This window comes from Gaeumannomyces tritici, assembly GCF_000145635.1.
Source record: "Gaeumannomyces tritici R3-111a-1 unplaced genomic scaffold supercont2.2, whole genome shotgun sequence".
Taxonomy (NCBI): domain Eukaryota; kingdom Fungi; phylum Ascomycota; class Sordariomycetes; order Magnaporthales; family Magnaporthaceae; genus Gaeumannomyces; species Gaeumannomyces tritici.
The window spans coordinates 1,010,250-1,033,574 of NW_008804546.1; the positions used below are offsets into that span (position 1 = coordinate 1,010,250).

A 23,325-nucleotide genomic window follows, 5' to 3' on the forward strand; every position below is an offset into this window, starting at 1 on the left:
TGTGGGTGGGGCCCTAACCTAGGCAGGCAGGAGAGCAACGTCTGCTTGACAACCACCCCACCCTTTCTTTTCCCGATTTGCTGCTAGCTTGCAGTGTGCCTTTATCTATTGATGTCTTTTTTTTCTTCTTTTTGTTTTTTTTCTCTCTCGATATCAAAGATCGCTTGGGTTGTCGCAGCCCGTGCCGTGGTCCACACCGGGCAGAGATCCGGGTTTGAGGAGGGGGTAGACAACTTATTTTTTCTTTTCTTTTGTTCAGACAGGAGGCAAACGCTGACCGACCTGACGCAGCGAATCTCATGCCTCGGAAGCAGAGCCGGGGGCGGCAAGCTCTCGCCTAAGCCCATGACACTGACACCTGCAGCACCCCCGCTTGCCTCGGCCGTTGACTCGGGACTAATTGGGACGATGGGGATGGGAGGGAGGGGGGGCCCAGACAGAACCCAGAACTCGTTCATCGGCTGCTGAATCAATCAAGGAACACATTGAATGAAATGGTGCACGGCCAACGGGCTGAAAGCCTCGATTCAGGCGCACCACGCACACGCGCCGCGGAGAATGCACCCAGTGTGTGCGGACCATTTTTTTCTTTTCGATAGCTCTTGATTTTATTGCCTTGCTCTCAAGCCCACCCAGCTCGACGTCCGCTCCCTGGCTCGTGCATGCCGTCATTTTGCGTAGTGTGAGGCTCCGGGCCGCTTTTGCGGTCAAGGGGGATCAAAAAGAAAAAAGAAAAAAAAAAAGAAAAAGGGTCAGCTGATGCGTTCCCCAGTAACCATCCATGGGCGGTACGGTACATACCTGCCCTGCCATCCAATCCTCTCTCACACGCTCCGTCGTCGGGCACACCCCCCTTCTGCCGGCGCGGCGCGGCTGCGGGTGCATGTATTCCCTGGCTAATAACCGCCGCAATCAATCTGCGACGGAGGCTCACGTACCTGCAGGATGGACGGGAACACAGTGGGAAAACGAGAGAGATATAACCTGCAGACCATATACAAGGTAGCGGGGGAAAAAAGACGCGAGCAGAGGAAGAAAGAAAAAAACCATGTTCGAAAAACCACCAGGGCTGTGGCTGAGCATTACACCGCACACACGCGCACACACACACAAACTGGTACACACTAGCACGGCCAAGCGATACAGATCAGGTCTGGTAGAAACGAGCAGCATCTGCCTGTTTGCGCGAGATCAAATCCTTGCTGCCGTGCAACCAACTACCTGGCGGTTTGTGGTTTGGGGGCTTAGTGTACATGTGAGAAATAGCACACACATAAGATTCGCAGACGACGTGTCATACAGCCTACCTGACGGGCGTATGCCGACATGACCCGCGATGAAAAAAAAAAAAAAAAGTACGGAGCTCTTTTTCGACAACACCGTCTCATGTTTATTGTCTATGTATATTCTTTCCGCAAGAAAAAAAAAGCCTGGATGGGGTTGGGACGAGGAAGAATAGCCGAAGCGGGTTGCGCAACGTGATATCCCGCCCAGACAGCATATGTGTACACAAACACTGACAAACAGACGCACATGTGTACCTGTGCCTACCTGCCTACCTACCTACATACCCGGGAACGTAGGTACCTACTAGCTACCTGGCTCTCTCTACTGCACGCATGCACACACACCTTCTAAAAGACCGCCCGGTTGGGCACACGACAACGTAGCTTCTGTACGGGGCAACATCCCTCTTCCTTCCGCCGCCGACCAGAAGCCTGGGTGCTGACCCTGCCGGCCGTGTAGCACCGGGGATGAGCGGGTGGAAGACGTGTTTATCACCGGGGTAGCAACCGCAGTAAAGAGAAGACTAAGAGTTTGCGTCAATGGCATCCTGATATTTGAAATTTCAAAACTTTGAAAAACCCCCGCACCGCTAGTATGCATACTTGATACATTCTCTGAATGCCGACACCAATGTGAATCAACGCTGCTGGGCCTCGTCTGAGCCGTCGCCTCGAGGGCCTTTGGGCAGGGCGAGCTTGCCACGAGTGAATGTTCAGGTGATAAAAGTCCCGCAAAAAGGACTGCCTCGCCTATATCCGACACCATTATCCGAAACGAGTAATCTTTGCTCTTCAAGGACTTTTTCCTAGCTCATACTTGCTTTTTTTCTTTCCATGTATTTTTTTCCCGCGCAATCTCACTTGTTTGCTCATCAGCCGCCGCTGCTATCCGCTGCCCCGTGTATGACATGAGGGCACGCACCCCCCCTCGTCCGGGGTACACGGGGGACGACGGGCGAGGGGTAACCACCCTGTGGGTTTCCGAGAGAAAAGACGGAACCACGTAGAATTTCCCAGCGGCGCGGGTCGAGGAACCAGAGGGCTATGGCTGTTTGCTGCCGGCCCCTGATTCCGAGCTTTCCCCCTCCCTGCAGGGGTTCTAAGGCAGGTAGCCGGTGATGACCAACAGCCGCCTTTTTGATGAGGGGAATGCTTTTCCGGGCAACAGGGAGGTGTCGCCGTTGAGAAACACACTCCTAGGGCGCCCATATAGCGCGGGCCTTATGTCCCCAATCCACAAGAGATAGATCTCATCTGTGCGAGGAAAACCAAAAAGGGCGACGGATGAGGAAAAAAAACGGACAAACCGAGAGAAAAAGGAAACTGGAAGCAGATGGCGTCGGATACGGACTGCAGTTGTTTATCTGCAACACTGGCGCCCTGCACCTCCCAATGTGACCCCACCTCGTTGGGGCGACACATGCTAACGTCTTGCCACTAGAGTAAGAGACAAATTTTCTTCCTTTCTCCAGGCTTGTGCGGGTTTTGGCTCTTGTTTATGATTGTTGGTCCAACGTGCATACCTTGCTCCCATACGTCGTGGCGTCGCAGCATGGGGGTGTAGCGGCGAGTTGCGTGAGCGAGACAAGACACGGGCCACTCCAAAGGAGAAAGGAGAGTAGAGAAAACAGCCCGGGAGCCTGTCTCAGCCGTGCACACCTCCGGGATTACACCTCGCTCGCTTGTCAGGTGAAGGTCCGCCCTCATAGGTGAGACGCCTGAGACATGCATACTTTGGAGCCGAGAAGGCGCGCAAATAGTGACGGCGACACATCGAGTGGTCGTTCAGAGTCTTAAGAGAGAGAGGTCGGCAACCTCCCATCTCACAGGCGCTCCTGGATGCCAGGATACTTTGGCTCCCCCGGGAAATGGGCCTCGGGCCAGACGTGACGTATCGCCTCCCATATGTGACTGCTCACGGCCGACACGGTTAGCGAAACGGAACGGGAACACCAGAACAGAGCGGCCGGGGTGGAGGCGTGTGCCGTTGTGCTACAGATAGCAGACAGCCCCGACGAGAGTGAGCCTTACCTGGCGTGAATTATGGTCAGACCGTCCTTGACCTCCTGGGGCAGGTCCTTTGTGTCCTTGACGTTCTGGGCCGGTAGTAGCACCGTCTTGACACCCGCCCGCAGCGCCCCGATCAGTTTCTCCTTGATTCCTCCGACGGCAGTGACCCGACCGCGCAGGGATATTTCCCCCTGGTTAGTGTTAGCAAGCCACTCCCGAGAACACGCGCAGACGGATTACAGAGCAATATCGATAAAGCCAACAAACCAGGCCCGTGGGTCTGGCTGGCTGGCTGGCTGGCTGGCTGGCTGGGGGCCGAGAACTGGGGACTGGGGGTAGACTGGGGGTAGATAGGTGTGGTTGGACGAAGCGAGGGAGGACTTACCGTCATGGCAATGGTTGGCGGCACGGGCTTGCCGGAGAATAGGGAGATGAGGGCGATGGCTTGGGCGAGTCCGCTGCTCGGGCCGTCCTTGGGGATCGCACCAGCCGGGCAGTGCACATGGATGCTCCTGTTCTTCATGATGTTCTCGGCCGGGTCTGCGGCCAAGCCAAGCTCGTACGCGTGCGCCTTGACCCACGTCAGCGCCACCTCGACGCTCTCCTTCAGCACGTCACCCAGCGTCCCCGTGAGCTGCAACGTGCCGTTCCCGGGCATGTCGGCCACCTCGATGAACAGGATGCTGCCGTTGCCCCCTGTGCTGTAGGCCACCAGGCCCGTCACGACGCCAGGCCTGCTTGTCTGCTCCGCGAGCTCGTCCTCGAACCTCTCGATCCCAAGGATGCGCTCAATGTCGTCCATAGTTAGCTGTGGCTGGTATGACTCGAGCTTTCCACCGTCTTTTGCATCCGCGTACTCGACCGCCTTTGCGCGGCAGACGGACCCGATCTCGCGCTCCAGATTACGAACGCCCGCCTCGCGGGTGTAGCACTCGATGACCTTGGATACCACCTCTGGGCCAAAGACGACCTGGTCCGGAGCGAGCCCGTTCACCCGCACCTGCTTAGGGATGAGGTGTTCGTTGGCAATGTGCCTCTTCTCCAGTGTCGTGTACCCGGGCAGATATATCATCTCCATGCGGTCAAGCAGAGGCGGCGGGATGGTCTCGAGGCTGTTTGCTGTGGCTATAAACAACACCTTGCTGAGGTCGACAGGAATGCCGACGTAGTGGTCCGTGAAGGTGCTGTTCTGCTCTGGGTCGAGGACCTCGAGCATGGCGGCCGAGGGATCTCCATGGTTGGTGCTGTGGCCAATCTTGTCGATCTCGTCCAGAAGAATGACGGGGTTGGCGACGCCGACCTTCTTCAGGCCCTGGATCACCAGACCCGGCATCGCGGCCACGTACGTGCGCCGGTGTCCTCTTATCTCGGCCTCGTCGCGCACGCCACCCAGCGAGATTCGGTGGAACTTCCTACCCAGGGCCGTTGCTACTGATTTTGCCAGGCTCGTCTTGCCCACACCAGGCGGGCCGGCAAGAAGCAGGATGGGGGACTTGTCCACCATACGCTGGCCCTTGAGCAGGTCTATCTTGGCCTGGAGGGCGTCCATACTCTCCTGTGCCGCACCCGTCGCTCCAGGGTCCGCCGCCGCGTCGTCCTTGCACGCTTCTGCTTCGGCAGGCTGCGCCAGAGTCTCCTGGATCTTGCTAATCTTGGCGTCAATGTCCTCATTGGCCGACTGCTTGAGGCGCAAGACGGCAAGGTACTCGATCAGGCGCTGCTTCACCTTGTCAAGGCCGTAGTGATCGTCGTCAAGCTGCTTCCTCGCCCGCGTCAAGGCAGTGCGATCGAGCTGATCGTCTGTGACGTTGGACCAAGGTATGTCGGCAAGCGTCTCCAGGTAGGTCCGGAGCACACTGTACTCGGCCTGGGCTGGCACCATCTTTTTGAGGCGCTTCATCTCTCGCGCAGCCACCTTGGCCGCCTCCGGGCTCAGCCTCGCCTCCTCTAGCTTCCTCTGCAGCTCTTCGGTCTCGTCGGGCTCCTGGTCGCCCGGGTTCCGGCCGTGCATCCCGTTCATGGCCGGGGGCGCGATAAAGGGGGCCAGAAGAGAATTTCCAGGCTGCCTGCTCGCGGGACTCGGATCGGGCATATCGGGCATTGGGAAGGGTAGGGATGTGGTCGTGGCAATGGCGGTGATCCTGATTGGGTTCTTGAGGCCACTGATGTGTCGCTCTAAAAGTTCAATGACCTTGTTGACTCTGTTCTTAACGTCGAATAGGCCGAGAACATGCAGCTTGTCCTCGTATGCACAATCCACGATATTTGCCATAAAGTCGGCAAAGGCGCCTGCGTCGGCGACCTGCTTCTTGCTGATGAACGCGTCGAGCCGTCTCAGCAGGAGAGGGGACCGTGCAGACCGTGACATGAGCGACGACAGCCGAATCAGGTTGACCAGCTCTCGCGACAGCGCCTTGAGGTGCTGGAAGCGGTCCTCTAGGTGCTCGTCTAGGAGGATCTCGTCATGGTGTACCGTGACCTTGCCCTCGAAATGGGGGCGCTCCTGGTAAACCTTGTCCACCTTCACCCTGGTCTGCCCCTCGACGAGCAGCGAAAACTCGCTGTTGCCGCGACCCTCCAAGCCGGTGATCTTGGCCGAGACGCCATGTGTGTACAGGTCGGCGCGTTTGAGCTTGGAGTAGTCGATGGGACGCCGGGATTGGCTGTCGGCCTGGTCCGTGTCGAGGATCAGTCGCTGGCCGCCGCGACCAATAAGGGGGGAGGCGATGGGGATGCAGGCGATGGGGACGGAGTCGATGCTGCCCTGGACTGAGGTTCGGGTGTAGACAGAGCTGATGATGGCGATGAGATCGGCGCGGTGGGCGCTGACGGGGATGCGCTGGACGATTCCAGGAAGCAGTACGGTGCCGTCGGGAAGGGGCACAATAGCCATAACAACGCTCTCGGGAGCAGCCATGGTTGTTTGGGCTGTCGGTGGACGCTCGGGTTCGAGAGGGGATGGGAGAAGGCCAGGTGAAGGCGAAGTCAGGCGAGCAATATAGTCAAGGCGCGAGTACTGTCACGGCCATAAGGTGATGAAAGGGATTGTCAACAACGAAGCCGGGGGTGGGTTGACTGATAAATACGGGGTGGCTCGACGGGAGGAGAGAGATGTCGACGGCACTCACATGTACTGCACCATCATTGGCCCGCGACAGGAGCTGCAGTACGTAGGTACGGCAAGCTGGGGTGCGTGTTGGTGCCGAGGCTCTGGATCAGCAGGGCCCACCCAATGGGCGAATGGTTGTGGAGCCGAGCACAGGTGGTGCGCGAAGTGCTTGCTGGGTTTCAGTCCCTGGAGAAGGTTCTCGGAGATGGAACGAAGCTTCCCCGCGCATGACATGGCAATAGCGACCGTCGAGTCTGAGCTATGGAAGCCAGTAGAACAAATGAAGGCCCAATCAAGCCAAAATACTGTCACTTTATGACCCTCAAAGAGTCAAGCGTGGCGTTTGCGGCCGTCCTCAAACTTCCATGCACATGCGCTTGCATCAGCTGCGGAGATATGGTCAACACCAATCAACAGCAAATCAATGGATGGATTCAACCTGTACGCCGCCGAGCCAAAGTGAAAATACGGTCAAGCGTGCTGAACGGTACCTACCCGCAACACCCGTAGCCCGCTAAAGCGACCCGCCAACGGGCCTTTGGATCAGTGGATGCCGCCTGCCGAGCAACCCCCGCGCGCGTCTCGTCGCGTCATTTTCAATCAAATTCACCCCCACCACGCGTCTTCCAGTCTGTCCATCATGGAAGCCTGGTGCTGAAAACAGCCCCCGCACCCAACGACGACATCACCACCACACAATACCCTCTCGAAACTCGGATTTGTGTAGTCGAGGTTCTAAAGAAAAAAGAAAAAAGATGGGTATGTATTTGTTCCTGGCATTTCCCTACCTCTCTTGCCGTCTCCCGTTAGTCCTGACAGTCCAAAGCTTCCTACGGCGGCTACTCCAAGACAAATTATAACGCCCAGGGCGGCGACGATGGCGGCGGCTACATGGGCGCTTCCCAGCAGGGCTCACAGGCCGGAGGAGGTGGCGGCAATCAGGTGAGCAGCTTGGAGGAGTGGGTTGGAGATGTACCAGAACTAACATGCTCTCCTCTTCACCCAAACAGAACAGCTACCAGAACGAGTCCCTCCGGCCCGTGACCATCAAGCAGCTGTATAGCACCGAGGAGGCCTACTCGGGCGCCGAGCTGGTGCTGGACGGCAACCCCCTGGCCCAGGTCACGTTTGTGGGCCAGGTGCGCCAGGTCAACCCGCAGGCCACCAATATAACCTACCGCATCGACGACGGCACTGGCTCCATCGACGTCAAGAAGTGGATCGACAGCCAGAGCATGACCGACACCGATCCGGCCGAGCTGCACCCCCTCGACAGTTTCGTCCGCGTCTGGGGCAAGCTCAAGCACCTGCAGGACCGCCGCCACGTCGGCGCCACCTTCATGCGCAACGTCGACGATTTCAACGAAGTCAGCTACCACATGCTCGAAGCCGCATACGTCCACCTCTACTTTGCAAACGCGAAGTCCGGGGCCGAGGCTAGCGCAGGCGGCGGAGGTGATGATAGCATGTTCGTCGACAGCTACGGTGACTCGCACGGCGGCGGCGGCGGCGCGGCCAAGGCCAAGGGCTGCTCGGCCAACGCCCAGCGGATATTCGGCTACATGCAGAATCAGGCCGCCGGCAACGACGGCATGGAGGCCCACGTGATATCCAAGGGCATCGGCATGCCCGTCAACACCGTTCTCGCCGCCGCCGACGAGCTGGTGACCCAGGGCCTGATATACACCACCCTTGACGACCAGACATGGGCAATTCTCGACTACTGATCGGCCGTTGCGTCGGCAGCGGGCCGACGGGTGAGCATAGATAGGTCAGGGTTGATCTCGGCTGTTTTGCGAGACTGGCCAATGGAGACATGATTATCACGACGCCGAAGTTATATTAGTTGGTATATGCCAGAACGGGTCATGTTGATTAATATTTTTTTTCCCCCTCGGGACGGCGTTTGGCGGTATTGTAGGAGCAATTTGTGACTTGTTTTTACTGTGGGTCTTGTTTCCGAATACAATTGACACACCCTTGGACCCGAAGCGAATCTCCAAATGCGTTTGACCTGATATTCAACCATCTGCTTCTTCCCCAGGGAACTTTGTGGAAACCCAGCAACACCCGGAGTAGTCGGCATCAGCCTCTTATATTCAGGAACCCCTGTAGAAGACGGTACCAGGATCGCTCATCTAGAGCCATTTATGCAACTGCGCGCGATTGTGTGCTCGTTGTTGTTTAACTAGACGTGAAAGCTAGTGTGTAAATATCAAGAGAGGGACTACCGCCCATCCGCGCCATGTCTGGGGAGGCGATGGGTGTCAATCTGGAGGAGGGTGTGAACGACATGATAACGGCGGTGAGGGTAAGTGCATAGGAAGGGAAAAGGAGACCGCGATATCCAAACTAACAAGCAAGAAATCGAGCGGGTAAGATAGAGATCTCCGTAACGAAAACAAGGCGGTACTGTCGGCGCATGTCAGAAAACGACACTCAAAAGGGATGCAGAATTCAAAAGCCATAAAAAGGGGCATATGCCGTAGGAAGCAGTCATAAATCGTCAGGAGCACATCGCGCTAGTTCAAAAGCCAAAGAATCAGGCACCAAAACTCTCACATCCTCCCTCCTCCCCCTCTCCCCACTCAAGCCAGCTTCATGGTCGCGCCGCCCTGCAGCTTGCCGGCGCCGGCCCTGGCGGGGTAGGCGGGCTTACGCGTGGGCTGCTGCTGGGGCTCGCGGACCATGATGGAGAGCTGGACCGGCACGGGGCCGCGCTCGAGAAAGATCTCACGCCTGACCTCGAAGCCGAACTTGGCGTACAGGGCCACATTCGCCAGCGAGGTAGACTCGAGGTACATGGGGCGGCCCTCGGCGTCGGCCTATATGGGGTGGTGGTGTTTGTGTGCGGGTTAGCAATGGTGCTTTCGTCTTTTAAAGTGCAAAGCAACAAATGCTTTTTTTTTTTAAAAAAAACCAAAAAAAAACCACGAAACTCACACGAGCAATCATCTCCTCGAGCAGCTTCCGGGCGTAGCCGCGGCCCCGACCGCTAGGCTTGGTGCCCAGGTAGACGAGGTAGTAGCTGTCATCGTCGCGGTCGCCCAGGACCTCGGCCTTGGTATGGTGGAGCAGCGGCATCATCTCGTCGTAGTAGCGCCTCCGGCCCTCGGGCGAGAGCTGGAAGTAGAGGCGCCAGAGGCCGCTCCGGATTGTTATGAGCCAGCTGTCGAGGTTCTTGCCGGGAGTGAGCCTGTTTTTTCCCTCCCATCCATTTCTCCCACGTCCGCGAGGTAAGTAAACAGAATGAAGAACCCCCCCCCAAAAAAAAACGGAGATGAGAAAGATCCCCAAAAACAATACAAAAGCCCAACTCACCAGAGCGCCACCCCCTCATAGTCGGGCCCGATGGTCGAGACGACGCCGTTGCAGCAGTGCGCCGCGACGATGTAGGTCATGATGTCGACGTGGAGCTTCCACTTGCCCTCGGGCGACGGCGGCGGCGGCCCGGCCGGGTCGTCGTCGGCGGCGTCGACGAGGTAGCGGTGTAGGTCGTCGGCCGCGAAGGCGTGGGCCAGCGACAGCGCCGCCTCCCTGCACTCGGACATGCCGACGGCCCGCACGCTCTCGCCCCACTGCACGGGCACGAGGGACCGCTTGAAGTCGACGATGACGATGCTCTTGCTCACGGTCGTCGCCATGCTGGGCAGACTTTTGAGGATGGAGTTAACCTCGGGTATGCCGGACTCGTTTTGAGTTTTTGTTCGTTGTTATAGGGTGATGCTTTGCGAGACTGAAGAACGGCAGGTATCAAGCAGTGCACAGCAATCTGTAATCGTGTAAGTCGTCGGGTACATAGGTAAATAGGTAAGCATCCCGCGCTGTAGACTGACCTTAACCGATCTGTAAATTCTGTATATTATCACCCGTATGAACTCTAGAGAGCTGCGTTCTGGAAACGGCCATCAATCTAGAGGGATGGCGCAGGCAGTTGATGGAGATGCGTTGGTCAAGAGACATCAATATCAATCCCAACCCGAAGGCGGCGATGGACAGAGACGAGGGCGATACGACAGCCAGGCGTAGGCGGAAGCTGCTGCACTTGTGGCGCAGGGAGCAATGGGAGGAGAAGGACTGCGGGACAGCACGACGATACCGGGGGTGAGCTGGATTGTAGTCACTGGTACGATACTGCCAAGGTGGACTCGGATGGGAACAAAAGACCGAAGGGGAAGTGATCTGGAATACAGAATCTGAGAGACCCCGACAAGCACTATACGAATGTTGGCAGTTCAATCAAGCAGGTGGGGAATCCTTTACTGGGATACGCGAGACGAGACAGGATAGTAGCCAGGGTTTGAAAGTGGTAGGTAGTTGCGCGGTGTGTGGTATAGGTTGGCTGGCTGGTGAAAGCAAGTTCACTCAGAAGAGGCACGATGCCATCCAGGGGTGGGTTGGGGTAGACCGAGAATCACTTGGACGGGCGATGGTGAGGTCAGGAAGAAGGATGGGAGCAAGGAAGAAGCCGAGGCGGCAGGTATATGTAGTGGACAGGCGGCAGGCAGGAATGTACCCCTAGGTAGGCAAGGTAGGGAGAGATAGAGCGGAAGGGCCGGGTGGCGGCGGGCACAGTCTGTTCACAGACACAGTACACATCCCTTCCCCCGTTGGGGTCGCGCGTCGTGGTGGACGGCGGTCGTCATACACAGCAAGCACAATGCTGCACCACCACCACCACCCGGCCAGCCCCCGTCAGCATGGCCAAGACAGTGGGTGGGCGTGGGCAATGGACGACGAACGCCCTCTAGCCAGTCCCCTCGCCGCCACCCACCCGGCGCCCCCGGCCATTAGTGTTTTTCTTGGGTCATCACGCATCGAAAGAGTGTGATGTTTGCAGGGGGCGCTCGCTCGCCCGCCGCTGCATGACCGGCCCCGGCGAAGGCGCGCGCGCGCGAGCGCAGGCCGCAGGTCGCACCGAACGAACCCTGGGGACAAGTGGCGTGGGCGGCAGGCGGCCCTGTTCGGTCCAGTGATGAGCCCGCGCCGGCCCACGCTTGTCCAGCTTGTCCAATCGACTAGCGCACCTCCCGGGGCTAACGAGGGGAGGGGTTGCTTTCCTCCCCCCTCACGTTCCATGATTGCATGCCCGATCGTAGCCGGGGATGGGGCGTGCCACCTCTGATGTTGGTGCGGGCATCGTGTGTCCCACTGTAGCCGCTCCCCCTCCGAAGGTTGCCGGCATGCGGTGCCCCGACTCGGCCTGTCTCCGGTCCCGCGAGGAGTGGAGAAGCGATAAGGGTTGGCGAGGGTACCCCAGGCCCAAGCGTGTCCAGGGTGACGAGTGTCGGGTCTGGAGGAGCTCGATGCAAGCCGCTAGCGAGGCAGCAGACAAGCAGCTGGTCGCACGCAGCAGCTGTATGTAAGTCTAAGTGACTGGAAGCCGAACCTTGCCGGGGGTCGAACGAGATGGAAAAGGTAACTTTTGTGTAAGACTGGGTCCGTGACATGCACGCCGCAACTATCCCTGGCGAACCTGCAGTGTCATGCTGCGCACCCTCAGCATCTAAAGCCCAATCAGGCCCGGCCGATGGGGTGCGGTGGTGGCCGATGAGGCCCCAGCTGGACGTCCGTGTGCAGCCTTCTGCAGGAGGGGGCGTCAAGTGATACGATCCCCAAGCCCCGAGAGCCATGGACATGATAAGAGATAATAGCCGACTACGTCCGACGCCTCTACCTACCTACCAGGCGGGCCCAGCTACCAACTGCAGCATCGGGCCATCTGCGCTCACTCATGTCAGGGAACCCAGGCGAATGGTGCCGGGTACATGTTCCAAGTCCAGAACCAACAATCGCCTGAGGCTCTCTGCACCTACGTGGGGGTTCCACGATGATGAGATTGCACTTCCTCCGGCTTAGTTAGTCGACCATTAGATCGGAGAGGGGAAATCAATGGCTGATGAGGGTCGGATCATCCCTCCGTTGAGCTAGGCTTGTGCGCCATTTCCATAGGCTATCGATGCCCCTGCACGGTTCTTGGCACCAGCCTCGGAGTTGCTTCTGTTAGGGCAACTCTTCCATCCTTGATGCCGCACTTGACAAACATAACCAAGGAGCGTCGGTCGGCATTCGAGCTATTGATCGTTGCCTCGGTCCGTGCAAGAGCGGTAAGTAGCAACTAGTGCGAGGTCCTCGCGGGACTGATAACACCCCTGACACGCCACACAGCCAACCTGCCAACTAGCCTCATTCCTAGCTCGCCCTGCCCAAAATGGTGCACACCGATTAGCAACAACCAAGGAATGATCGCCCTGGATCTGGCCTGCAGTCAATGCTCAGATTTGGCCGGAATGACATTGTCTTGTCAGAGGCTTGGCATTAATTCTTCCTGTATTTCTTGTTGTTTGGGGATAGCCGCCTTGCGCAATGTCTCCTTGGGCATTATTTACAGCATGCGGCGGATGTCCTTCTCGTTCGTGTACTTCTCCAGCCCCGTGTCGAGGTGCTGCCACCACTCGAAGAGCATCGACTCGCAGATCAGCTTGAACCAAGGCGTGAACTTGGCCGCTGGGTCCTTGAAGAACTCCTTGAGCTGCTCTGCCGTGACGTACTGCGTCGCCTGGACCTCGTTCTCGTTGGGCGCGAGGTCGACGTTGGCCTTGATGAAGAGGATGTAGTCGACTGTGCGGCGACGGCGAGTTAGCAACGCGGGCCGACACCACCAAAATCCCACAAGAAAACAAGTCAAGACACATACCCTCGTGCTCGCCCCATTTGCCGTCGCTGGGCGCCTTGTAGTGTATCCGGGTCAGGAAGTGGAAGTTCTCGATCGGGACCTGATCCTTCTTGATGCCCAGCTCGTGGTCCAGCTTGCGCTGCGCGGCCCGCTTGACGCCCATGACGGCGTCCTCCAGGTTCGCGCCGCCCTCGCCGGGGATGCCCAGCGGGTGCGAGCAGCACGTGTTGGTCCACATGTCGGGGAACGTGATCTTCTCGGCCGCCCGCTGCTGGAGCAGCAGCCTGTTCTGGTCGTCGAACAGGAACACCGAGAAGGCGCGGTGCAGGAGGCCTTTGTCGATGTTGGTCATGAGATGGCCTGTGGCTCGTGGGTTTTCTGGTCAGCCTCGCACGCTCGATTTCCAGGGGAGATGGATGCAAAGGGCAAATCAGGGCGACCGACAAATCTTCTTGCTGCCCTTGCCGATGGGCAGGTCGTTCTCGTCCACGACGATGCACACCTCGTCCATCAGCCGGATCTGCTCCTCATCGTGGCCCTCCAGCGCGTCGCCGCTCGTGTCGATGTCCGGGAACAGGCTGAGGATCGTCTCGGCCGTGATGGCCTGGGGCGCCGCCGCCGTGGTCTCGGTCATGGTTGTTGTCGTGGTAGACATGGCTGAGGCGTGGCGATGGTTGGGGAGGGGTATCAAGAAAACAGAAAGCGGGGAGGTTTAGAAACGCCAGCAAGCAGCAAAAACGGGAGAGAAAGGCCCAGCAACCTTTATTTATGGAAGGTGCCGTCCGATAATAATTGTAATCTTGTTGAACTGGGAGAAGTATGGACAAATGTCCCCACAGCGAACCGGGCGCCAAAGCTCGGTGCTAGGTGGTGCCGTCAGTGCGAGGTCGAGATAATAAATCGGTGCCGGATTTGAGCTTTGCATCCCCAGCCGTTCTTTTCGCCCCTGAACTGCCAATGCCAACCCCTCGGGCGGGACCAGGAACGCTGTTTTCGGGGTCCTCCCTGGGCGGTGAAGGCAGCCTCAGCCCTGAAGCCTCGGTCTGGATCCTCATCGATTGCGGGGCAGGTGGCCACTGGGCTTGGTTGTTGGTGCGCTATCGATTATTGTGAGGTAACTCGTTGGGCTTTCCATTGAATAGAATGGGAGGGCGGTCCACGGCGCTCCCTCGGACAGAAGGGATCAGACGAACCATCTATCCTGCTTTAAGTGGTAGATACTTCCGCAAGTGACTGGTTTCTACCTCGGATATTTCTTCTCGGACGATTTGTTTGGTTTCTTTCTCACAAAGGCCCCAAACGAGCCCGCACGCGACATACATACGTCATTCCCGCTCGATCCATATCAACAGGCCCAGGAGCTCGGGTAAATTAAACATGGCCTGACCCTACCAGCATCGGTATTTTGCGAAACGATCCCATCCACGGGCTTTCTGAGTCGAGTCCCGCGCCAACGGTAGAGTCCGCTAACCGCTGGGCTTCGCCTAGTTTGGCTGGTGCTTACGTTTGTAAGTGATGAATCGCGACAGATTCGTGGCAGCCTCCTCGGCCCTCAACCTCAGCTCCGGCTGCCCCCTCTTGTCGATCGATTTGACCATGGCCTTCACCTTGGGAACAGCCCCTTCCAGATGCTCTAGGAACTTGTCCTTCCGGAACACGCCCTCGCATCCGAGCGTCTCGTCCCCGTAGATGTCAAAGAGCTGGTTAAGCGCCTCTACAACGTCTGCAGCCAGCGCTTCGGATGCCGACGTGATGACGGTGACGAGGAAGATGCCGATGTCGCGGTTCGTAGGCAGCGGACAGGGCTCCCTGGCTAGGTGCCCCAGCACGCCCACGCATTTGACCCCGAGGCCCTGGAATGGATCCTCGGGCCCCTCATCTTCGGGCTTAGGCATGCCCTGCGACGCCTTGTAGAGCGAGATGAACTTGCGATGCTCGTCGCCCTTAAGTGGTGTCTTGCCACCGAGGCTTCGCGAGACCGCCCATGCGAGGCTCGTCACAAGCGCGGCGAGTTCAACGTCGGCTGTGTCGTTGGAGATGATGCTCGCAACAACCTTTTCCCATATCGCGCAGCCGACTGGGAGCCAGAGCTTGAAAATGGCCTGATTCCCGTCGTTGGCAAACTCGACACAGGAGATGGTCCAGGCAAGGTTGTTCAGGGCTGACAGGGCAACGGCCTGTATCGCACTCGCCTCTTCGCATCGTGGTGATGACGACGCTAGGCGGATTAGCGACGGTACTGCCTTCTCAACGAGGGCGCTCAGGGTAGGAAGGTCGTCCAGTGTCGAAGGGCCTTCTGGCTCGTGATCGACGCCCGTAACCTTGGCCATATCAGCCAAGAGCTCATCCTCGTCCATTTCGTCCTCGTCACTATCATCCTCGCCATCGCCGCCGTCATCGTCGCCTCCTTCGTCCATGCCGTCCTCGTCCATCTTCTCGTCTTCGGCAACAACACCCTCCATTTCATGATCTTCACCGTCGTCGAATCCGTTCCATTCCGCATCCGCCTTATTCCCCTTCTCCAGTGTGGTCTGCAGGCTCGTGGCTATAGATGCCAAGACCTCTATGGCAACCTGCAAGACGTCCCACTGAGCGCCATCCGCGTCCAGACTTGCCGACGCGAGCTCACGAGAAAGGGCAGGAATGAGAATTGCATCGCAGGCGGAATCCAAGCCGCGTGAGTGGTCGTGCCACTCGAGCGAGGTGATAACGTTGTGAAGAATCCCGCACGACAGGGCCGCTTTGAGCCCACCAGACTCGGAAAGCTTCATGAGCTTTTTGTAGCACGACGTCGCCTGGTCGTTCAGGATATCTTCACAGAAGGACCTGTTGTCCTCAGACAGGGTCAACATGGTTGTCAGCCCGCCCGTGAGAACCTCTGTAGGCGTGGTCGCGTGCGCCACAAGGTTGAACAAGAATCGGGTGATTTTCTTGTTGGCGGTGATGGCCTGAAGAATCTCATCTTGGGCCTCGCCGAGATTTTCCAGAAGTGAAGCCACAGCACCAGCTATGTTCCAGACGAATCCCTGCTGAGCCTTGGGTGACTTTGCAAACTCTGGGCCCGAGGATGTCAAGGCGTCGGTGGTCTTGATGATGCCGACGTTCATGCTTATCAGTGGACCGCCCAATCACAAAGGTCTTTGATCTCACAGACTTACAGTGTTGCAGGCATGTTCTATGGCAGTCAGGACATCGATCCTGTACAGGTGCACGCAAAAGTCGCTCTCCTCCTCAAGGGTAATGACCTTGAGGACCTCCCAGCCCGCGGAACGGCTCTCGAGGCTGGAATCGGTCAGGGTCTCTGTCAGAACGGTCTGGACGATCTGCTCCCGCAAAAGCAACTTCCGACACTTCTGGTCCTGGATGATGTTTGCAATCGCGCCGGCGGCAGTGGTACGCAGCTTCGGGTCCGCAGATTTCAGGTCCTTCAGGACTGGAAGAATCTTGACCTCGCGCAGCTTTGCAAGCTCCGGGTCCGCCGGCGGGCCCTTTAGCTTAGCCACCGGATCGGAGCGATGCGACCGCTCTCTATTCCGTCGCGACTTTCCCATGATGGCGAGTTGGTGTTGTTGTGCTGGCTATCAAAACCTTGGTGTTAAAGAAAATTTTATGGATTGATGCTTTTCCAATTTCCTGATTCGGCCAAGGAAAAAATCTAGTTCGGCTACACCCCGCCTTGAGTGCCACTGCCCCATCACAACGATCCACTAGGCCTGGTCCAGCGCCAACGGAGGTGCTGGGAGTTCCATCAACACAAACGTTGGACACATGCTCTTGAGGAAAAAAAAGAGAGCAACAAGAAGTAATGAGCCTGTTTGAGAAAAGATGGACTATTCTCGTGTGGTTGAAGTATGTCTCTAGGGGGGCCGTGAGGTACCGTTTGAACAAGTATCATACCAAAACGCGGGTTCCTTCCTTCCCCCCAAAATCACTCTCGCTCGCCCTTTCTTTCCGGCAGCAACCACCTGGTTCAGGGTCCATGGGGAAACCATGCGCGGCTCGCCCAGCGGCTTTTAGCACGGGTAAAGACGCCCAATGAAACCAGCCAGCGTTTATCTGGGGAAACACTACAGTGAAGGTGGAGGTGCCCGTCATCAACAAGCCTTGTCCTGTCCACCTTTGGTGCTCACGACAATTTGCAACGTCGCCTTCCCATCTCGCAATTGACCAGGCTGTGCTCTCATTGTCTGCCCTGAAATTGATGAGCGAATTGTCGCACACTCGCCGTGTCACGCGCGGTGCATCGAGAGCCACATCGGGGTCCAGTCTTGCCAGCACTCATGACCAGACAGAAGCAGCCTGAGAATCCGACCGTTTCCTGAGTGAGCACGGCTGGGCCAATTTCTCCCAGCCTCTGCCCCTCGGCTCAACCTTGGTCTCATCGCGCGGCTCTCTCGGCCCCCTCGGGCGCGACAGTCGCGATGCCCAAACTACGCTCTCTGTTCCTCAGCGACGAGGAGATGGGGAAGAAGGACGACGACCACCGCGCCGAGAAGGATACAGGCGCTGGTCTCGCCGCCTGGGCACCCGCCCGCATCCAGCCGACGCAGCCCCGGAGGTTTCTCAAGCGCCTGTGCATCTTGATCGCCGTGGCTATCCTGGTCTACGAGTTCATCGACAACATGCCCACCGACGTCCCCATCAGGGACCGTAGACATCCACAGTACGTGCCCCAGGACTCTGGTCCTATTCGACCTCCGCCTGCCTCTGCTCCCGCCGTGCCCGACCGTCTCCCGGATTCTATGGATCCCGTCACGCACCGAGGCCCGAAAAAGCCGGCCGCATCGTCTGAAAAGGCGCCCGTGGCTGCAAGCCAGGATGCTGCCCATCCTGTCCGGGACTACAACGGCCCCATCAAGTTTGAGAAGCTTGCCGAGACGTTGCATGTTATCGGGGAGACTCGTGGAGCATATCCTCTTAACAAGAATGTCCTCTTTGCCGCCGCCAACCTTAAAAGCGCGGCAACCTTGCTTCCCATAGCCTGTCAGATGGGATCGGAGCTGCGCAGCTACGTGCATTTTGCCCTTCTGGCCCGGAGCGAGATCCCACCTGCTGAAGTGATGAAGGTCAACGGCATCGACGAGTCGTGCCACATCATATTTCACGGTGAGTACTGCCTCTTCAACACAAGGTCGCAGTTGCACGAGTGAAATCTGACCCTATTGCCCAGATGCGCGGCCCAATTTTGCATCTCGGTCTATGGACAAGCGGCTTAGCGAGAGCACTTCTAAGGTATTCGGTATGCTCTGCTTACCCCTGTTTTTATCGAAACACCTGACTTGGCAGCTGTCTTGACCCCCTTCCCGGAAATATGGTATAGGTGTGACGCGCCTTTAGCTGACGCAGGGCCAAGCCCACATATACAACTATATGCACCCCCAGGTCGTCATTATCGACAACCCTGCAAACGAGGAAGCCTCATTCCTGAAAGGCCTTCGAAAGCAGTCAGCTACTACCCCAATGCCTATCATTGAGCTTCCCGCCCGAGGTGCGGAGAAGTTGTCTTGGATGGCAAAGCTCGATAGCCAGTCTCTGAAGGGTATGGGCTATTTCAAAAGAACTCGGCACACCCTGCAACGTGTAACCCTTCAACGCCCTTGCTAACACTTTGGGCATCAGTCTGGAATGATGTCAGCATCGACATCATCATCCCTGCCGCGCCGGGTGGGGGCAGTCTGACAAGGCTGCTCAAGTCACTGGGAGCTGCAGACTACTTGTCCTCTTCGCCGCCACATATCACGGTAGAGCTGTCACATGATGTCGATATCTCGACTCAGAAGTTCCTCCAGGATTTCCAGTGGCCTCCTCCCCATTCAGAGAGCGGAGTGCATGCGCGCTACCTCTCCATCAGGCATAGGATACCAAGAAAGAAGCTGGACGAGGAAGAGAGCTCGGCACGTTTTCTTGAATCGTTTTGGCCTGCCAAACCATCGAGTTCGCACATTCTCATCCTTTCTCCGGACACTGAGCTATCACCGAACTTTTTTGATTGTAGGTTGCGCGATACTCAACGTACCAATCGACAGAAAATTTACCCATCCACCTGACACAGTTTGCTGATGACTTCCACCTGTCTCCAGACCTAAGGTACTCTATTTTGACATATCAGTACTCCATCGCTGCCCATATTCAGCAATGGAACTCTCGTCTCTTTGGTTTCAGTCTTGAGCTCCCCTCCGTCCACCTGGACGGATCGAGGCCCTTTAGCCTGCCACCGAGGCGTGGCAGTACCGATGGCCCATCTCTCTCGGACGCACCGACTTCGTTTCTCTGGGAGGCTCCTAGCAGCAATGCTGTCCTTATACTAGGCGACAAGTGGGTCGAGCTCCATGGATTCGTATCCAAGGTTTTAGTCATCCAGAGTGGCATGGCTGGAACCCCTCGCCTCCTGGCCGAGAAGCTAGTCAGTAAACGGCAACCTGCATGGCTGGAACAAGCCCTGCGACTGTGTCGCGCACGTGGCTACCTGACCTTATATCCAAGCCGAGAGACTTCTTCGCAACTCGTCACGGTCCACACCGAGACGTATGTACCACCGGAGGAGTACGCAAACGACGTGCCGAAAGGTACTGGCAGACACGCTGCCGATTCTAGCGACGGGGTATCAGCACACTCGAGAGCCCCGCTGTTAGACATACTGCACGATGGCGGCGAGCTGCCTCAGTTGTACGATTTGCCCATGGTCTCATGGGATGGGGCCCCGACCGAATCTGCGGGTTTGGATGACAGAGCCGCGAAATACGCCGCTGATTTCCGGCGAGAGGTTGGCGGGTGCCTCAACGACCGCTCTGGACTTCCGCAGGATAGGTCGGCTGCAGACCTCTTCTGCGGGCCGCGAAAGCAGCACCACGTGTGATTATCAAGGACGGGCGTGCTTCAAAGGCACTTGCGTTGGCTTCAACCTTTCTTGATACCCTTTGCCTTGCTGTACTTCTAATTCCATAATTACTTGTTTCCTTGGGGGTACGAGCACGTCCTGGTGGGTAGAATGCAGGGTCATGTATATCGCACTCATCATGGGTGCCATCGCTACCGGCCATTTTCGACGAGCCTGTTGATGACCAACAGCGTCACGCACGTCCCAACTATCACAAACACAATCGCTGTCAAGATCTGTTATAACAGCGTGGTTAGTTTACGCGGGAGGGACAGAAGGTGGATACCGTCCGAGACTTGGTTTCATTCTTTGCCGTTCTTCGTCCGGGATACATACCCCTTGAGTTTTCCAGCCGGTTTGGACCAGCGCTGCCCTGCGGCCGTACTTGTTCACGGTCCCTGTGTGTTAAAAAAAAAAACAGGCATGTCAGTGTCAAATAGGAGAAATTAGTCCGACACGGAATGATATCATCTGTGGTGGCGTGACATCTGGCAGGGCGGTTGTTAGGTTTGGTGGTGCACGTACTGATGTAGTTGGCCAGCCCGAGCGCGAGGCACGCGACCGACAGGGCCCAAAACACGAGGCCGAGCGGCTTAGCCATACGCAGCTCGATGGCGCTCGGCTCGTTCTTGAGGTGGAAGGACATGACGATGGCGGAGCTGACGAGAGCCATGAACATGGCCAGGCGGAGGTAAGAGAGGAAGGCTGTATTTTGTGTAACGGAAACATACCGTCTAGTCAGAAAAGCCACATCATATCCCGCTTCGGGGGAAAGGGAAAAGGGGAAGGGGGAGGAGGGCGCACTCCGCTCGTTGGCGCAGTGGTCGCGGCAGTCGCTCGTCTGGTTCTCGAACAGCAGGGGGCCCAGGAAGGGCCAGGCGCCAAAGGCGGCGCCCTCGTCGCCACCGCCGCCGCCGCCGCCCCTCGTCCGCCGGCGCACCCCGAAGTCGCCGACGTCGATGGGCCGCGTGAGGTCCTGGAGCGCCGCGCGCGCCGGGGCGCAGCACGTGACGGCGGCGGCGGTCTGGTCCTCCTCGTCCACGTCGGCGCAGGTCGCGTCTTGTCGCCTGGGATCCATTTCTGGCGGGTTGGGAGTGATTACATAGATAGGTAACTATGGAGAGATATTATTCACCACAGCAAATTACTGTGTTTGAAGACGCTGACACAATGAATGCTGGTATGGAAGGAATATTGTCCCTACCACATGACGGAAGCACGGCTTTGGCGTCATGGGTGTTACCTTTCGGTGGACCCCGCACGCTTTCATGTCACCTTCACAGCCTGGGATCGACAGTTCCGTGATCGGCCCCTTTTGTTCCAGTTCCCGGAAGGGATTGAGCTCACAACCATCTGCACAAAGTAGAGATAAAAGGAAAGTTTATTTGCTTTGATGATGTGGTACAGTCTACTACAGCCTCGTCCCAAATCCATTTATCCTGCATCGCTGCCTTCCGAAGAGTATGGGAAGCAAGTTGAAAACGGAAAAAATAAGGAGAAGAGCCCCGCCCGGTCATGGTATCTACAGCTTCTCAATAATGGCGCCGGCATACTCGTGGGTCTTGGCCTTGCCGCCCAGGTCGCCCGTCAGGGCCTTGCCCTCAGCCAGCGTGTCAAAGGTGGCCTTCTCGATGCGGTTGGCGTACTCGCCGAGCCCCATATGCCTCAGCATCATCATGGAGCTCAGGAGGAGCGCGGTCGGGTTGGCCAGGCCCTTGCCCGCAATGTCGGGAGCCGAGCCGTGCACGGCCTCGAAGATGGAGCACTCGTCACCGATGTTACCCGAGGGCGTCAACCCCAGACCGCCGATCAAGCCGGCGCACATGTCTGACAGAATGTCGCCGTACAGGTTGGGCATGACCAGGACCTTGTCGTTGTAAGGGACCGGGTCCGTCACCATCTTGAGGCACGTGTTGTCGAGCAGCTCGGCATCGAACTGGATGCCGGGGAAGTCCTTGGCGACCTCCCTACCCACACTAAGGAAAAGGCCGTCGCTCATCTTCATAATGGTGGCCTTGTGCACGACGAGCACCTTCTTGCGACCAATCTCCTGCGCCTGCTGGAAGGCGAACCGCAGCACGCGCTCGCTGGCCTCGCGCGTGATCAGCTTGATGCTCTGCACCACGCCGTCAACCACCACGTGCTCGATGCCCGAGTACTCGCCCTCCGTGTTCTCACGGATGAGCACCGTGTCGACGTTGTCGTAAGGCGTCTTGTAGCCGGCAACAGACCGGCAGGGCCGCAGGTTGGCGAAGAGGTTGAAGGTGCGGCGGAGCGTCAGGTTGAGGGAGACGTGGCCCTTGCCGATCGGGGTCTGAACGGGCGCAAACGAGAAATATGATCAGCCAAGCCGCCCGCCTTGACAGGACACTCAATTGTCTCCCTAAACAGTCACACTTACAGCCAGGGGGCCCTTAAGGGCAACCTTGTTCCTCTGGATGCTTTCAATGGCAGCATCGGGGATAGCGGTCCTGCCGTGTTTGAGGATGGGGGTAACATCAACCGGCTCCCACGAGATCGGCGCCTTTTCCACACATTGCATTCATTAGCTAGGTCCGTCTTGCCGCCTTGAGCAGTCGAGTAAGTTTGCGCTTGGGTTAAGTGCATCGTACCTTGGCGGCCTCGAAAATCTGCTTGACAGCGTCCGAGATCTCGGGGCCAATGCCGTCACCCTCGATCAAGCTAACGGGGTAGCGACCCTGTGCGCAAAGTTAGCGCCCGTTGTTATTGTCGCTCGAGCTGTCGGGTCGGTGCCGTCGTCGTGGTTGTGTTGTGGAGCATCGATGCTTGGATGAGCTATTTCCCCCGGCCCGGTCGCAGCCGGGGTAGCGAGCTGGAGAATATCGAGAATTGCGGCGCCGCCGCCAAAGGAGGGGTGTGCTTACAGAGGCGCCCTTCTGGCCGGTGAATTTGGCGACCTTGTCGCTGTAGTATCTCCGGTTCTGTGGTCGTTCGCACGTTAGCAAGCCGGGACCAGGAGCAAGCGAGGAGGGACCTTGGCCGGCGGCAGGTGCTCACATGCAGAGAGATAGTGGCGGCGGCCCGGGGAGCAGCTAGCGGCAATTGGCGCGCCGCAGGCGCAGCGGCGACTCTTCGAAGGGCCAGCATGGTTGTGGAGGGGAGCACTGGGCAGGCGCTCCGTTGAGGATATGGATAGGCCGGGGATGGGGCGGAGGGGAAGCTATACGTAGTCGTGGTTTAGGCCAAAGGCAGGTAGGCAAAGAAAAAAAACATTGATTTTTAGATGCGGTTATTTTCCGGTGCCATTGGACAAACTGGAACTTCGCGGCAAGACATCGGGCGCGGGCGGATATCTGCATGGAGCAAGGTGGGGCATCTCAAGCGCAGCCGACGGCTACGACTGGCT

General features: G+C 57.7%; 9 protein-coding genes across 9 annotated transcripts; 3 read left to right on the forward strand and 6 right to left on the reverse strand.

Annotated features, from left to right (window-relative positions):
• Positions 1-1,358: 1,358 nt before the first annotated feature.
• Positions 1,359-6,440, reverse strand: GGTG_02866 (lon protease like 2 protein). Its single transcript, XM_009220642.1, has 3 exons — positions 3,682-6,440; positions 3,318-3,487; positions 1,359-3,197 (listed from the first exon to the last, which is right to left on the reverse strand). Exons 1-3 carry the CDS (start codon positions 6,211-6,213, stop codon positions 3,110-3,112), a joined length of 2,790 nt encoding a protein of 929 aa, XP_009218906.1. The 5' UTR covers positions 6,214-6,440; the 3' UTR covers positions 1,359-3,109.
• Positions 6,441-6,645: 205 nt separating this feature from the next.
• On the forward strand, positions 6,646-8,457 carry GGTG_02867 (replication protein A 32 kDa subunit). Its single transcript, XM_009220643.1, has 3 exons — positions 6,646-7,164; positions 7,232-7,347; positions 7,416-8,457. The coding sequence occupies exons 1-3, from the start codon at positions 7,161-7,163 to the stop codon at positions 8,130-8,132; spliced, it is 837 nt and encodes a 278-aa protein (XP_009218907.1). The 5' UTR covers positions 6,646-7,160; the 3' UTR covers positions 8,133-8,457.
• Positions 8,458-8,474: 17 nt separating this feature from the next.
• GGTG_02868 (hypothetical protein) lies at positions 8,475-11,292 on the reverse strand. Its single transcript, XM_009220644.1, has 4 exons — positions 10,242-11,292; positions 9,727-10,177; positions 9,349-9,601; positions 8,475-9,230 (listed from the first exon to the last, which is right to left on the reverse strand). The coding sequence occupies exons 2-4, from the start codon at positions 10,047-10,049 to the stop codon at positions 8,994-8,996; spliced, it is 813 nt and encodes a 270-aa protein (XP_009218908.1). The 5' UTR covers positions 10,050-10,177; positions 10,242-11,292; the 3' UTR covers positions 8,475-8,993.
• Positions 11,293-11,510: 218 nt separating this feature from the next.
• Positions 11,511-12,012, forward strand: GGTG_02869 (hypothetical protein; the record flags this gene model as incomplete). Its single annotated transcript, XM_009220645.1, has 2 exons — positions 11,511-11,763; positions 11,927-12,012. 2 exons carry the CDS (start codon positions 11,511-11,513, stop codon positions 12,010-12,012), a joined length of 339 nt encoding a protein of 112 aa, XP_009218909.1.
• A 778-nt stretch (positions 12,013-12,790) lies between these two features.
• Positions 12,791-13,736, reverse strand: GGTG_02870 (isopentenyl-diphosphate Delta-isomerase; the record flags this gene model as incomplete). Its single annotated transcript, XM_009220646.1, has 3 exons — positions 12,791-13,026; positions 13,103-13,441; positions 13,526-13,736. The coding sequence occupies 3 exons, from the start codon at positions 13,734-13,736 to the stop codon at positions 12,791-12,793; spliced, it is 786 nt and encodes a 261-aa protein (XP_009218910.1).
• Positions 13,737-14,565: 829 nt separating this feature from the next.
• On the reverse strand, positions 14,566-17,176 carry GGTG_02871 (hypothetical protein; the record flags this gene model as incomplete). The annotated part of the gene is made up of 3 exons (XM_009220647.1): positions 14,566-16,167; positions 16,240-16,659; positions 17,150-17,176. The coding sequence occupies 3 exons, from the start codon at positions 17,174-17,176 to the stop codon at positions 14,566-14,568; spliced, it is 2,049 nt and encodes a 682-aa protein (XP_009218911.1).
• On the forward strand, positions 16,976-20,479 carry GGTG_02872 (hypothetical protein). Its single transcript, XM_009220648.1, has 5 exons — positions 16,976-18,187; positions 18,252-18,320; positions 18,435-18,620; positions 18,701-19,072; positions 19,162-20,479. Exons 1-5 carry the CDS (start codon positions 17,503-17,505, stop codon positions 19,935-19,937), a joined length of 2,088 nt encoding a protein of 695 aa, XP_009218912.1. The 5' UTR covers positions 16,976-17,502; the 3' UTR covers positions 19,938-20,479.
• On the reverse strand, positions 19,913-21,194 carry GGTG_02873 (hypothetical protein). The gene is made up of 4 exons (XM_009220649.1): positions 20,763-21,194; positions 20,484-20,663; positions 20,295-20,356; positions 19,913-20,194 (listed from the first exon to the last, which is right to left on the reverse strand). The coding sequence occupies exons 1-4, from the start codon at positions 21,034-21,036 to the stop codon at positions 20,111-20,113; spliced, it is 600 nt and encodes a 199-aa protein (XP_009218913.1). The 5' UTR covers positions 21,037-21,194; the 3' UTR covers positions 19,913-20,110.
• Positions 21,195-21,321: 127 nt separating this feature from the next.
• Positions 21,322-23,227, reverse strand: GGTG_02874 (isocitrate dehydrogenase subunit 2). Its single transcript, XM_009220650.1, has 5 exons — positions 22,977-23,227; positions 22,844-22,900; positions 22,571-22,657; positions 22,360-22,482; positions 21,322-22,272 (listed from the first exon to the last, which is right to left on the reverse strand). Exons 1-5 carry the CDS (start codon positions 23,064-23,066, stop codon positions 21,481-21,483), a joined length of 1,149 nt encoding a protein of 382 aa, XP_009218914.1. The 5' UTR covers positions 23,067-23,227; the 3' UTR covers positions 21,322-21,480.
• Positions 23,228-23,325: the final 98 nt, after the last annotated feature.